The sequence below is a fragment of the Camelina sativa genome, chromosome 11, assembly GCF_030686135.1.
Source record: "Camelina sativa cultivar CO46 ecotype springtype chromosome 11, ASM3068613v1".
In the NCBI taxonomy this organism is placed as follows: Eukaryota; Viridiplantae; Streptophyta; class Magnoliopsida; order Brassicales; family Brassicaceae; genus Camelina; species Camelina sativa.
The window spans coordinates 11,245,970-11,261,141 of record NC_141890.1 but is presented as its reverse complement, the minus strand read 5'-3'; the positions used below and the strand labels follow the sequence as shown (position 1 = coordinate 11,261,141).

At 37.2% G+C, this 15,172-nt stretch overlaps 3 protein-coding genes and 1 long non-coding RNA gene across 5 annotated transcripts; 2 read left to right on the top strand and 2 right to left on the bottom strand.

The window, feature by feature from the left end:
• Window positions 1–540: 540 nt before the first annotated feature.
• On the top strand, window positions 541–5,173 carry LOC104723018 (LRR receptor-like serine/threonine-protein kinase GSO1). The gene is made up of 2 exons (XM_010441310.3): window positions 541–4,531; window positions 4,614–5,173. The coding sequence occupies exons 1-2, from the start codon at window positions 1,126–1,128 to the stop codon at window positions 4,964–4,966; spliced, it is 3,759 nt and encodes a 1,252-aa protein (XP_010439612.1). The 5' UTR covers window positions 541–1,125; the 3' UTR covers window positions 4,967–5,173.
• A 29-nt stretch (window positions 5,174–5,202) lies between these two features.
• LOC109127733 (uncharacterized) lies at window positions 5,203–6,583 on the bottom strand. The gene is made up of 3 exons (XM_087473692.1): window positions 6,363–6,583; window positions 6,103–6,240; window positions 5,203–5,473 (listed from the first exon to the last, which is right to left on the bottom strand). The coding sequence occupies exons 1-3, from the start codon at window positions 6,451–6,453 to the stop codon at window positions 5,457–5,459; spliced, it is 246 nt and encodes an 81-aa protein (XP_087329818.1). The 5' UTR covers window positions 6,454–6,583; the 3' UTR covers window positions 5,203–5,456.
• Window positions 6,584–7,607: 1,024 nt separating this feature from the next.
• Window positions 7,608–9,192, bottom strand: LOC147933851 (uncharacterized). Of its 2 annotated transcripts, XR_015571720.1 has the most exons (3): window positions 9,019–9,187; window positions 8,082–8,255; window positions 7,608–7,999 (listed from the first exon to the last, which is right to left on the bottom strand). It is a non-coding gene; the product is annotated as an uncharacterized LOC147933851 (long non-coding RNA). The 2 variants fall into 2 exon arrangements; XR_015571719.1 differs by having other exon boundaries at window positions 8,082–9,192.
• A 430-nt stretch (window positions 9,193–9,622) lies between these two features.
• Window positions 9,623–14,313, top strand: LOC104723017 (uncharacterized). The gene is made up of 7 exons (XM_010441308.2): window positions 9,623–11,160; window positions 11,268–11,395; window positions 11,482–13,125; window positions 13,239–13,605; window positions 13,687–13,816; window positions 13,892–13,988; window positions 14,069–14,313. The coding sequence occupies exons 1-7, from the start codon at window positions 10,231–10,233 to the stop codon at window positions 14,184–14,186; spliced, it is 3,414 nt and encodes a 1,137-aa protein (XP_010439610.2). The 5' UTR covers window positions 9,623–10,230; the 3' UTR covers window positions 14,187–14,313.
• Window positions 14,314–15,172: the final 859 nt, after the last annotated feature.

Here is a 15,172-nt window from a genome sequence, read left to right as displayed (position 1 = left end):
CACTCTTTTTCGCTGGCCAAGGTCAAAGCCATGCATCACCATTTTTAGAAGAGAAAAATAAACAATTTTGTTTTCATTATTATTACTTTTTAGATATAATCTAAAAGTCTAATACTAATACTTAAACAACTAATTTTCTTGAAATAAAACAGGAAAAACAAAAAAAAAACTTTGAACTTCTCACGAAATTGGGTTTTGATATAAATCAAATGATTGCGTCTCAAAGACAGTAAAAAAGAAAAAAGAAAAAGAGAAATCGTGTAGAGTCGACACTCTATATTCAAAGTAGTAATCATGTACCGATAGATTAATACATTGAAATGATAAACTTTGTGAAGTGGAATGATCGATTTCTTTTTAACCTATCCCCGAGTTTTCATTTTGGCGAAGGAACAACATAACTAGAGATGCTATATGATCGGAACTCCTGACAAATTACATAAGCTTGTACTTTGGTCAATAGGCGAAATCGCAACGTATACTTTGTTACGATTTCGTTTATATGTTGGCTTTTACTACCTATACTTACAAGTATGATGTGAATGCAGAGTACACTCTTTTATTATTTATATGTTCTGTGGTTTTCTATAGAAGACCAATAATGTTATGTCAAAGTTTAGGCACAGTTTAAGTGTAACATAATTAACAACATGTCTACACGGACGAATATGTAAACACACGAATATCTTATATAAATTGGTGTGACCGTTGACCTTTGCCGCAACTGATAAAAAGCCTCAACATTCATTTAAGGAGAGCCTGCCTTCTCAATTCCATTTTCCCACATCTCTCCTCTGACCCTTTTGACCTCTCTCTCTCTCTCTCGATCTGTCCCCCACATTGCCCCATCTCTCCATCCCTCAATAAAACAGTAAAAGAGCAAAAGAGAGATAGAAGAGAGAAACTCAAATTAAATACCAAAGCCTTTGTGTTCCTCTGCATTTACTCAAGAGAGAGTCCCTACCTGTATGTGAGCTATGCACCGTTCGAATGGCCAATCAGTTCTCTTCTCCCTCAGTCTCTACAATCGTACAAACGCCATAAAAACCCCATAACCCTTTTCTTAAAACCATTGCTTCCTCAGTAAAAAAAAGAACAAGAAAGAAGAAAGAAAAAAAAGAAACCATGCAATCACAAGTTCTTCTCCTCCTCCTGTTCATCCTCTGTTCTTCACTCATGTCCGGTTCATGCCAACCCGGTATCAACAACGATCTTCAGACACTTCTCGAGGTGAAGAAATCTTTCGTCACGAATCAAGAAGAAGACGATCCTCTCCGACAATGGAACGCTGTTAACGTCAACTACTGTTCTTGGACCGGAGTCACATGCGACGATACCGGTTTATTCCGTGTAATTGCTCTAAACCTCACCGGTTTAGGATTAACCGGTTCGATTTCACCTTGGTTTGGCCGGTTAGACAACCTAATCCACCTTGATCTATCTTCCAACAATCTAGTTGGTCCCATCCCAACTGCTCTCTCCAACCTTACTTCCTTGGAGTCTCTGTTTCTATTTTCCAACCAACTCACCGGCGAGATTCCGAGTCAACTCGGCTCCCTCGTCAGTCTCCGGTCTCTCAGGATCGGAGACAATGAGCTCGTCGGAGCCATACCTGAGACGTTAGGGAACTTGGTTAACCTACAGATGCTTGCACTTGCCTCTTGTAGACTCACCGGTCCTATACCGAGTCAGCTCGGTCGACTCGTTCGGGTTCAGTCGTTGGTACTGCAAGATAACTATCTTGAAGGACCGATTCCGGCGGAGTTAGGGAACTGCTCTGATCTCACTGTGCTCACTGCGGCTGAGAACATGCTCAACGGGACTATACCGGCGGAGCTGGGACGTCTTGAGAACCTCGAGATACTTAACCTGGCGAACAATAGTCTCACCGGAGAAATACCGAGTCAGCTCGGTGAAATGAGACAGCTCCAGTACCTTAACTTGATGGCAAACCAGCTTGAAGGTGTTAGCCCAAAGAGTTTAGCTGATCTGAGAAATCTTCAGACTCTTGATTTATCGGAGAATCATCTCACCGGAGAGATACCTGAAGAGCTCTGGAACATGAGTGAGCTTCTTGATTTGGTTTTAGCAAACAATCGTTTCTCTGGTTCTTTACCAAAGAGTATATGTTCGAACAACACGAGCTTGGAGCAATTGGTTCTGTCTGGAACTCAGCTTTCAGGTGAAATCCCAGCGGAATTAAGCAAATGTCAATCGCTTAGACAGCTCGATTTGTCGAACAATACTCTCATTGGCTCGATCCCTGAAGCATTGTTTCAGCTAGTCGAACTCACGGATCTTTACCTCCACAACAATACCTTGGATAGTACGTTATCTCCTTCGGTATCAAACCTCACCAATCTACAATGGCTTGTGTTGTATCACAATAACTTGGAAGGCAAGTTACCAAAGGAGATCAGCGCGCTGAAGAAATTGGAGGTTCTGTATCTTTACGAGAATCGATTCTCAGGGGAAATTCCAAAAGAGATTGGAAACTGCACAAGCTTGAAGATGATCGATCTGTTCGGGAATCATTTCGAAGGAGAGATTCCTTCTTCAATAGGAAGATTAAAGGAGCTTAACCTACTTCACTTGAGACAAAACGAGCTCATGGGTGGCCTTCCCGCCAGTTTAGGTAACTGTCATCACCTGAAGATATTGGATTTGGCTGATAATCAGCTCTTGGGATCGATTCCTTCATCGTTCGGGTTCATAAAGGGATTGGAACAGTTGATGCTTTACAACAATTCTCTCCAGGGGAATCTTCCTGATTCACTTATCAATATGAAGAACCTCACCAGAATCAATCTATCTCACAACATGCTCAATGGTACCATTCATCCATTGTGTGGTTCAAGCTCGTATCTCTCATTCGATGTCACCAACAATGGTTTTGAAGATGAGATTCCTCTGGAGCTAGGAAACTCTCCAAATCTTGATCGTCTCAGGTTAGGGAAGAATCAATTCACAGGAAGAATCCCTTGGACGTTGGGGAAAATCCGTGAGTTGTCTCTGTTGGATATCTCAAGCAATTCTCTCACAGGAACCATTCCGCTACAGCTCATCTTGTGCAAGAAGCTGACGCACATTGATCTCAATAACAATTTTCTTTCAGGTCCCTTACCTCCATGGCTTGGAAAGCTTTCACAGTTAGGAGAGCTCAAGCTTTCTTCTAATCAGTTTGTTGAGTCTTTACCTACTGAGCTGTTCAACTGTACAAAGCTGCTTGTGTTGTCTCTTGATGGAAACTACCTTAACGGGTCGATCCCACAGGAGATTGGCAACTTGGGAGCTCTCAATGTACTTAACCTTGATAAGAACCAGTTTTCAGGTACACTTCCTCAAGCTATGGGAAAGCTCAGCAAGCTATACGAGCTTCGGTTATCAAGAAACAGCTTAACAGGAGAAATCCCAGTTGAGATTGGACAGCTTCGAGATCTTCAAAGTGCTTTGGACCTCAGTTACAATAACTTTACCGGAGATATACCTTCAACAATTGGGACATTATCAAAGCTGGAAACACTTGATTTGTCTCACAATCAGCTTACAGGGGAAGTTCCTGGCGCGGTAGGGGACATGAAGAGTTTAGGCTATCTCAATCTCTCTTTCAATAACTTTGGAGGCAAACTCAAGAAGCAGTTCTCAAGATGGCCAGCTGATTCCTTCGTAGGCAACACAGGTCTCTGTGGAAGCCCTCTTAGTCGCTGCAACAGAGTTGGAAGTCACAACAAGCAACAGGGTCTTAGTGCCAGATCAGTTGTGATAATATCAGCAATCTCAGCATTGACAGCGATTGGTTTGATGATACTTGTAATCGCTCTCTTCTTCAAACAAAGGCATGATTTCTTCAAGAAAGTCCAGGATGGAAGCACTATGTACTCATCTTCTAACTCTTCTTCACAAGCTACACACAAGCCTCTCTTTCGAAACGGAGCTTCAAAGTCAGATATCAAGTGGGAAGACATTATGGAAGCCACACATAATCTAAGCGAGGAGTTCATGATTGGATCAGGAGGCTCTGGGAAGGTTTACAAGGCCGAGCTTGACAATGGTGAGACTGTTGCTGTGAAAAAGATTCTCTGGAAAGATGATCTCATGTCAAACAAGAGCTTCAGCAGAGAAGTTAAGACGCTTGGAACAATCAGACATAGACATCTAGTTAAGCTAATGGGTTACTGCAGCAGCAAGTCAGAAGGATTGAATCTGTTGATCTATGAGTACATGAAGAATGGAAGTGTTTGGGATTGGCTTCATGACGAGAAGCCAGTGATCGATAAAAAGAAGAAGCTTTTGGACTGGGAAGCAAGATTGAGAATAGCAGTAGGATTGGCTCAAGGAGTAGAGTACCTTCATCATGACTGTGTTCCCCCAATCGTTCACCGTGATATCAAATCCAGTAATGTGCTCCTGGATTCAAACATGGAAGCACACTTAGGAGACTTTGGTCTGGCCAAGGTCTTAACTGAGAACTACGACACCAACACAGATTCGAATACCTGGTTTGCATGCTCTTATGGCTACATCGCTCCAGGTACTTACTCATCTTCTCATGTTTTTAATCTTTCTTGCGTATTCACTGTTTAAAATCCAAATGTTTGATATTGTGTTTCCAGAGTATGCTTATTCGTTGAAGGCGACTGAGAAGAGCGACGTTTACAGTATGGGGATAGTGTTGATGGAAATTGTGACTGGGAAAATGCCAACCGACTCAGTGTTTGGTGCAGAGATGGACATGGTGAGATGGGTTGAAACACATCTTGAGATAGCGGGTTCTGCGAGAGATAAGCTCATAGATCCAAAGCTCAAGCCACTTTTGCCATTTGCGGAAGATGCAGCTTATCAAGTGCTTGAGATTGCACTTCAGTGCACAAAGACTTCTCCCCAAGAGAGACCATCTTCTAGACAAGCTTGTGATAGTCTTCTCCATGTCTACAACAACAGAACAGCCGGTTATAAGAAGCTGTAAAAAGTAAAAACTAAAAACTGATCCCAGCAAATGATTTTGGAGACTAAAAACTGTGAATTTAATTTTTCTTTCCTTCTGCAATTCTGTTTCTGCTTTGTATAGATTCATGGTTCAGTACAACGATTGTGTCAAACTTGAACCATCTTGTTACACGAACACATACTGTCATACAACTTGAACCAAATTTTAAACAAAGTGATTCTGAAATTATGTATTCTCATAAAAGAAGACAAAAATGCTTGCAAGGTTTATCATTCACCATTATTAACCAGGTACAAACAGATTCAGATTGTGAAAACACAAATCTTTAGGTTCATAACCAAAAACATTAAATGAAAAGAACTCCAGTGCCGAAGCAAAAGAGAACTCAGCTCTAAAGACAGGGAAAATAATAGCTTTTACAGGGAAGGTCAAACAAAACAAACACTTGAGATGAGATTTCAGAGGAAGATATTGTCTTCTCTGAAGACTTCAAAAGGTCACCCAATAATTAATCCCGATCTTCATCTGCATTACACAAAAGAAAAGTACGAATTTTCCAAGTTATACAAGTAAAAAGGTCAATACATCCAAGTATGCAAACTCATTCAATCCACCAAAACAAGAATTGTAACACAACAAATTCTGCCGCAAATAGGCATTTGCCAATGGTGATCAACGAATAGAGATTTTAACTTGAAACTAAAGAAAAAAAGTCCTAAAGCTTAAACATTTGTCAAAAATCTTGTTAATAAGCGTTTATCTAAGCTTAGCAACTTCCATGGAGCTATACCCTCTAACTAAAGCTAGACACATCAACATTTTTGGTTCCTTTCAAATTCACATCTATTCTCTGCTTATCACATACTGTAATATAATCTTACTTAGAAGTTACAACCTAACTCACTCTAGAACCAAAGAAACAATCAAAAAAGTATCCATCTTTCCATTTTCATTAAGATCTTCGTAACATTATGTTGCTCAAATTGTCTAACTTTTCACAGCGATAGCCTAACAAAATGGATATGCCACGAGCTAATTAGGCTGCACAAAGATTCAAACGAAAATGATGTAGCCTAAGTTTCCATTGCCAAAGATTTTAACAAAAATCAACACAAAATTAAGCTGATAGAGCGAATATGAGAAGCGAATAATACCAAAGTAACGGCGCTCATTGGCAGCTCTAGCCTTAGCGAGCATCACATCGAGATCTTCCTTGAGCTTCACATCCCATTTGACGAGCTGGTTCGCGAACACAGCACCAAGTCCCATACCCACCACATGTTCCCACGGATCTAACAACAAATATATTTCAACATCCAATTTCACAATTAAATCAGAACAAATCGGAATCGCATTTTCACAGCAAAATGAGAAAAAAATCGAAATTAGGGTTGTTGTTGTCGTGGAGACTTACGGCGCATGTAAGGGAGTTTACGGAGGGCGTTAGAGTACATCTGGGTACCAAGACCCAGTAAAGCTCCAACCATTGTCGCACTCAGAGGCATCGTTTCTCTTTCTTCTTCGGATCTTCCTGAAATTTGTTGATTTTTTTTTTTTTTTTGTAAGTGCGACGAGTCTCCGATCACCGGGTTTAGTGTATCTGTGTGTGATTGTTTTGTCTACGTGTCAAAATTCAAATGGGCTTGGGCTTGTTTCTATCAGATTAGAGCCCAATTCCTTAATATAATTAGTTAGTCATCGATACAATAAAAACTGGATGTTTTTTTTTTTTTTTTTTAACATCTATTTTCATTGACTTCGAATAAGAATTTACAAAATTACAGATAAATGATCCACATAAAGATACATTTATGATCAATAAAGAAGAAACGATACAACAAAAGAAGTGAATTTAACGATGCTTCTTGTCTAGAAGAATTTACTCACTAACAGATAATCAAGTCTGTTATTTTCCTTCTTCGTGCTCGAACCCAAGTCGTTGCAATTCTTGGCTATCATCCAACTATGAAAATACCAAATTCACTTCACAATCATTAAAACACCAACCGGCAGAAGAATTTGCAGATGATCATTCGCCGGAATCAAACTCTATTGAAGAGATATAAAATAAAAACAATTATTATATATAAACTATATATATATATATAGATCTGTGATATATGTATGATTGTCTTCCTCTGCCTTTAAAAATATCTGGGAGATAATAGCCATGGCGCCACTTGAAGATCTGCTATAAGTTTTGTATAACCATAAACGAGATCCATTTCATCTTTTACACCCATAATCTTCATTCTTCAACCATAATCATAATCACCAAAATAGATGCTTGAGATAATTAAGATAGACCTTGCCTTAAAAATGAATATCTTCTTTCCTGGAACACTCCTTTTTATGAGAGAAGACTTGGAACACAATCTGAATCTTACAAAAAACTAGATCTATGAAAGAATAACATAAATTAAGAAGATGGAAGACGAACAGAAGGAGTACGTCCGACGTCGGCCGAAGCCATAGTCTTGGTTAATCGCCTCTAGCGTCGTTTGTTGGAAAACTGGATGTGTTTCTATGCATCATCTGACAACAGGTTTTTCTCATCTTGACATTTCAGTAAAATTGTTAGCCAATAAAATAAAAACATTTCAAATAATACAACTCAACATGTCTTAACTTATAATAAGTCTCTTTTTTCCATGTCACTTTTTCTCTTAAACTTGATCTTATTTTATTAGACTTAGTTTTTAAAATAAGTGGGCTTAAAGTTATCCTTTGAGAACAACAATAATGACACGAGATGAAATATATATTAGTTTTCTTTCTCCGGTGGAATGAATTCGGATCGTGGTGATCTTCTTATGAAAAAGTGTCAAGTAACCTTGAGGAGAAGTGAGAAGCTAATTGATCTCGAGAGCTATGGTCGTCGTGTCAAAATCTGTTCATCTTTCACTCAATGTTCATCTTCGACGAAAACATTTCACGGACCTTGGAGGAGAGGCGAATCTAGATCAGGAAAATTATTGGGTAGCGAAAATCTGAGATATTTAGGAAGAAACGAGGAAAATGCAGGCGATCCTCTAGGTTTACAGGGGAGATCTAAAAAAGATAAAGAATCAAAGAAGAAACTTAATGATTATAGAAAAAAATTAGGTGAGAGAGAGAGAGGAGAAGAGCAAACCAGAAGAGGAAGACGACGGAGAAAAGAGGAAGGAGGAGGCTTCTGAGTAGGTTTATTTGAAAGTTGCGGAGGAGGAAATCAGTGAAAAGGTTGTGAATACATGACATCAAGCTTCGGAGTTCGGAGCATCACTGGACCGAGTTGATTGATCTGGTCGGAAACTGAAATTGCTCCCTGAAGCATTTGCAAAATTTCAAAGTCTCCTTATCCTAAATCTCTATAACAATCAACTTGACTACTTGAAGTCCATTCTAAATAAAATAAAATAAATTGTGACATCTGATCAAGTCTGCTAGTGTCTTGATATTTTATGTGTCAAAGATGTTTGATAGATTTCTTCTTTGATTAAAAACATTCAATAAAGTTTCATATCTGAAGAAAAGAATGGTTGGACAATTTTGAACACAAGTTCGACTCATATGAGTTAATTTTTTCTCAGCGAGAAAAAACATTTTTTCACTATATGTTTAATAATTAAATTAACTAATCTCATAAACATGTAAGGAAGTAGAGTTGATATAACACAATCAAACAATTTTTTTAAAACAAAAAATTCTAAAAAATCTCAATCCACGACCTTGATAAAACCATTAAATATCAAAAGCCAAAATTGATTAAATAAAACAAAACAACTAACAATAATTATGGTCCTCCAATACATCCTAATACACGAAAAATTGATTTTAATCTACAATTTTATTATAATAATAAAACTAGGAACACATAATAACAAAAACTTAAAACTAAAAATATTACCAATGAACATTGTCAAAAACTATATTATAATGATTTTTTAATTACTAACATATATAGATATTATCCAAAAAATAAAAAATAAAAAATAAAAACAGAATATAAAACAACCTTGCGAGGTAGCGCATGTACTATCCTAGGATATTTAAGAATTGTTTAGCACTAATAAAAAGTTTAAACCTACCAAGTGCCAATATTTAGGTGAATCATCTTCTATATTTTAGGCAACAGATGTTTTGTGTAGAAATTGGATTAGTAAGTCTGTTTTTGATTGTTACTTTTTTTAAGTCTTGAGAATTAAATTAGTACGTCTGTTTAGTAAGGCAACAGATACACACAAAGTAATAAATTACACGAGTCAAAATACTATGTATTAATCTTATTATGTAGAGATACTTTTTAATTCATTACTTTGTGTACAATCAAAGGAACTTTATTTTTAGCATATACAATGGTTAATCTTATTATGTAGATTTCATTCATTTCATAACCATGGGATAATGGCTAGATTTTATTACATGTGTTGGAAGAAGAGGTTAAATAAATCAAAAAAGAAAAAGAAATCACTAGATTTTAAAATATAATCCAAGAATTGATTTCAAAATTTAATAGACATTTGAATTTTGAATAACAATGATCATTGAAGTACATTCAGATTCATGTCTAATTAAAGTTAACTGCTCTAATGCATAATTAAAAACACTAGATTCTACCTTACCAAAAAAAAACACACTAGATTCTAATTAATTCCTTGAATATCCATTGTTGGAGTCAAAGAAATGAAACATGTAAAATAAAAGTGCTCCTAGTGTTATCAGTAAAATTGAAAAAAAAAAAACAAAGAGTGATACATGTAGCATCAATTAAAACAAGTCAACTCCAGTTTAGAGAATGCCATAATTATGCTCTCCCTCTTTCTTTGACACTGTCTTCTCCCCTCTCTAAACCTGTTTTAAAGTGTTACACGAATCATCGACTCATCAATATTTGGATTATTTCTTTTTCTTTCTCTAAAAGGTAATATTATTTACCTATATTGGTGGATGATAATAACATCAAATCTAAATTAAAAAAAAAAAAAAATAGAGAAAAACAGCAAGACATTTTTTTCTTTCTTCTCCATTGCTCTGTTTCGGGCTTTGTCTCTTCGTTTTCCCCCTGTTCTGTCTCTTTGTCTTCCTCTAAATTTCATTTTCTTGTTTCTGTTTGAAAAATCTTTGTCATCAAATGGGGTTTAACCTGTTTCGATGCTCTTGTTCTTCTTCTTTTTCCCAAGAAGGGGTAAAGAAATAAATTAAAAACAGAGTATTTTTAATACAAATTGTAAAGAAAGATCCGTTTTTATAGGATTTGTGTTTTTTTTTTTTTCTATTTCTTTTTGGATTTGGGGGTGTTGATGGAAATGGCGTCCTCTGAGGTAGACTTGTCATCATGCCGAACTTTTAATTGCGTCTTGAGTCGTCCTCACGAGAGATGCACCCGAGGAGGAGACAACAACAACAAGAACAATAGCAACAATGTCAGAAACATACACGTCGCTGCCTACGAGAAGAATCTCAATGTTTTTGTCAGAGATCATTTCGAAAACTGTAGCGTCGTCTCTGATGAATATGGTATCAATGATTCCACCAAATCCTCTGTATGTTCTCATCATCGGGCCACGAAAACAGAGGAACCTCGTCACGATGTCTCTTCATCGTCTTCTTCTCTAGGATCCGAGTCTAATTTGAATTCGGGTCAACCGGAGAACCCGTCAAGAAAAGAAACCATGGCTGCTTCTTCTCTCGTTCAGATATGGGAGGCGAGGACGACGCAGCAACCACCAAGCTCGAACCAAACCCTAATCGATAGCAGAACGAGTTCTATGGGATCAAACGCTTTAGAGAATTCGGATTATCTCAACGAGGAATTCGTTAAAGATTCTGAATTATTGATCCAGCCGATCGAAGAAGGTAACAATGAGGAGGAAGAAGAAGAAGAAGAAGTAGAAGAGATTGAATGTGTATCACAACTTGTCCTTCCACCTCCAGTCTCTGGAGAGAAAGATAGAGAAAAGGTCAGAGTTATGGATATCATCCGGAAACTAAGCAATGAGTCAGAAACATTGACTAATAACGACAATGGAAGCAGCAGCAACGATAATAGTAAAGACGTACAGACAACAGAAGCGAGATGTTTTCCTCAGGTTACTTGTTCTCCAAGAATAAGAGGTCGTCAAGCTTTCGCTGATTTATTGGTGCAGATGATGCGTGATAGAGAAAAGGAGTTGGCTTGCTTACTAGAACGTCATTGTGTTTCGAAGTTTACCCATCGCGGACGGATTCAGGTATATAAATTTGGTTGATCTCTCATCAAGGAATGATGTTAAAAAATGTAGGGTTTAGTTAGTGCTAATGATTTTATTGCTTTGTGTGTTTTGTTTGTTTTGTATAGTCGACGCTTAGAATTCGATGTTACGAAAGGTGCAAGGCGATTCAAGATAGACATCGGTGTAAACCATCGTCAGCAGGATCTGATTTAAACCGGTCGCCTCGAGGTTCTGGTGTGATGCATCTTCTTAGGTAAACTTTTTTTGATCTTTCAGGTTTTTTTTGTATAGTTCTTGTGGAAATAACTGAGTTATGAATCAAAGGAAATGAAAATGCAGGGGGAAATATAAGGCAAATTCTGAGAATACTGATACTGCATCTTCGTCCAGTACTGTGTCTTCTCGTGGTCGGATTCTGGATAAAGATAAGGCTACAGAGAAGAAGGTTTTGCAGGAAAAAAATGAGAAGAATGATATAAAGGAGAATCAAGAAGTGGTTTCTGCGGTTGATAATGCGAATAAAGCTGTCTTGAGTGATATTACAGAGAATAAGAATGGTTTAAAGAAAGCTGTAGGAGAAACTATTCAGAAGAAAGCTACAACAGAAGGGAGAGATGAAAAGCGAGAAACTAAGGAGAAAGATGTTGCCAAAGAGAGTCCTGAATTAGCAAAGGAGAAAGCTGTTGCTAAGGAAATTGTAGAAGGGAAGGCTTTGGGTGGAATAGCTGAGAAGGTGAATATATGGAACTCAGAGGAGAAAATAAATAGGAGAAAAGGTAAGTTTGAAGGCAAAGCTAATACTGAGAGAATTGAGAAAAATGATGTACTGGAAGAAGCTACAAGAAGAATCATTAATGTGGAAAGTGCAGAAAGAAGCATTACTACTACTGCAAAGGAAACGATGATGCCGCGGTGTGAGTTTACAGAGAAAGTAATAAGAAGAAAGGAAAACGAAGATTGCGTTTCTATGGAATCTAAGTCCAAAGAACTTGAAGATAGAAACATTAAACCCCAAGAACTTACTAAACAAGAAGATAACTGTTTGTGTAAACCTATTGAGAGGGAAAGTGTAGAAGAAGGAAACACTTTGATGGGGATAGCTGAGAAGGTGAATATGTGGAACTCCAAGGAGAAAAAGCATAGGAGAAGAGTTATGGAGAAAGGCAAAGGTAATACCGAGACAAATGAAGTGTTGCAAGAAGCTTCAAGAAGAATCAGTAATGTTGAAACTGCGGAGAGAAGTATTTCTACTTCAAGGCAAACGACGGTGGAAAAAGTTGTTGGTAGCAAAGAAGTGATTGCTTCTGTAGAAGCTAAGTCCAAAGAGATTGTTGAAGATAAAAATATGAATCCACAAGCTGTGAGTCATGGCTCTAGAGAGAGGGATAAAGAGAAGAACTCTTCACAACATGGTGAAAAAACTCCGATTATGCAAAACTCAGAAGCTAAGTCTACTAAAGAAATCGAGAGAAACAATTCTCAAGAAGTTACACAAGAAGACAAATCTGTCAGTCATGGCTCTAGAGAGACTGATAAAGAAAGAATTTATTTACAACACGATGAAGCTAAGTCTAGTAAAGAGATTGATGGAAACAATTCTCAAGAAGTTACACAAGAAGAAGGATCTATTAGTAAAGGCTCTAGAGAGAGGGCTAAAGGGAAGAGTTCTTCACAACAGGATGAAAAAATGGAAAACGGCATTAAAGATTCGGAAGATGAAGAAACCAAGAAGGTAGAACGCAAAGAAAAGGGAGAAAGCGTAAAAGAAGCAGCAGCAGAGTTTGTAAATGAGTGGGATGAAAACGAAATGGAAGAAGAAGATGAATATGGAGATTACGATCTTTACATTGGAGAGAATATGGATGATTGGATTCACGATATATCTCGGCCTCGAAGTTACTGGGAAGATCTAAGGAAAGAAAGGTATCTTGAGGTTCTCAACACTGAATCAGAGAAAAAAGATATTTGCAATCTCATTCAAAGGTATATATCTATATGGACATTCATCAAATTCTTAGTAATTCAGTAATATTCTACTGAATCTTGACTTATGATGTTTTGAGACTAAACTAATTAATTTGCATTATGCTGTGCAGACGAACAGTTTCAGACTTTTTGACTAGTGATTTGCGACAAAAGATCGATAATTTAATGATCACTCGCGTGCAAAGTCACATACGCGTACCGATCAGTCAAGTAAAAGAAGAAGACGAAGATGAAGAAGAAGAAGAAGAAAAAGAAGAGTGGGTAGATGAGTGTTCAGCAAGGAACCAAGAAGATAATGAAACAGAGGAAGAACCAGAGAAGCCAAATCTTGAAGCTGCAAGCGACGTTTACAGTCAATCATCAGCAAGGAGTAGTACCATGATGTCTTGGACTTTCAGGGATCAAGATATTTACAGGGATCATGAACCGACCACGACTTTGTCTCTTCCTGAATCTTCAGCCCCCACAACTCAATCTGTGAGTTTTGGTCTTGTTATCTTGTCAAATTAGGTTACGTGTTTGTGAAGTTAACTAAGATCTTTAACTTAACAAACGCAGGAATCGCAGACGATAAGTGAACTCAGGAGTCAAATAGAGCAACTTCAACGAGAAATGCTCGAGATAAAAAGTTCCGTTAAATCTTGCATCGATTTCCAGAAATTCGTAGCTCAAGATCTTTCTCGTTCTGGTCAGTTTTATCATCATAACACGTTTAAGAACTCATCATTTCCAGAAACTAAACTGATGGAAAACAATCTTATAGGCTCATCTGTAGAAGCACGAGTAGACTCAAAGAAAGATCCTTTGAAACGCAAGTGTTGCGTTTGCTCTGAGATGCCTGTTGACTCGCTTTTGTATAGGTACGTGCGTTTTCTGTATCGCGATTTCTGATCGCAAATGCTGAAATAATAACTGGCGATGTTGGCTTTTTTTTTGGTAGGTGTGGACATATGTGTACGTGTCTGAAATGTGCTCATGAATTGCAATGGAGCAGTAAGAAATGTCCAATCTGTATGGCTCCAATCGTTGACGTTGTGAGAGCTTTTCTTGATTCTTAGGATTTTCAAGAAACCAAGACAAATATTAGTTTCTTCAATACTTTGGAAACACATGTGAATATAATATTTTTTTGCCTTAAGTGTTTGCCATATTGAGATTGTGAAATTTATATTAAATTTACTCAAAGAACGGTTTAAAAATCCTAGAAACCGAGCTAGATTATTATGATAGACAATCCAACTTAAAAAAATATACGAGAGTAGAGATGTTGTTGTTCTTATGGGCATGGCTTGTATTCAAAAACATCATCTAGTATAGTTCAACAGATTAATATTTTGTTGTTTAAAATAAGTCAACAACGAGATAGTAAACAAAACATTCTAAAATCGTGCGAACACCGTAGGTTATCCAACCCAATCTATGCCAAAATAAAATATGATAATGGATCATTGAATATTATTCTAAAAGACTAGCAAGGATCAAAGGATCAAAGGCATCTTAAGATGACATGATGCATCACATGTTTTAGAGAGATTTATGTCCAATTAATATGTTGGAATTTTTAGCTATACAAAGAAACATATAAGTAATTTTCCCAAATCCTCTAATCTTCAAAATCTAGTGAACTAGACTGACAAATATGTAGAGACAAAATGTTAGCTTAGGTTAGCCAAAATATGAGATTCGGCAGAAAGCTAGAAACTGCATGCTTAATTATTTTTAGGGTCAGGCAGCCAAAATCAACTATCTTGCAGATGTCTAAAATGTTTTCAAAACATGTTGAGTATGCTAATCGCTCGGTCGGATTATGAAATTCCGAAACATAATTTTATGCGTCAAAAATCTTAAGTCCGGTTGTTCAACTTTCAAAAACGTCTCAGTACAATCCTGGCCACGTTGGCCTTATCAATATGAAAACGTTCTATGATATTAAACCAAAACATATATAATACACTTTTTTCTCCGAACCACTAGTCCACTGCGTTGTAAGTAAATTCGATTAGTTGAGCGAAAGCAAAGAGTAAATGAAAGAGGATAATACTGA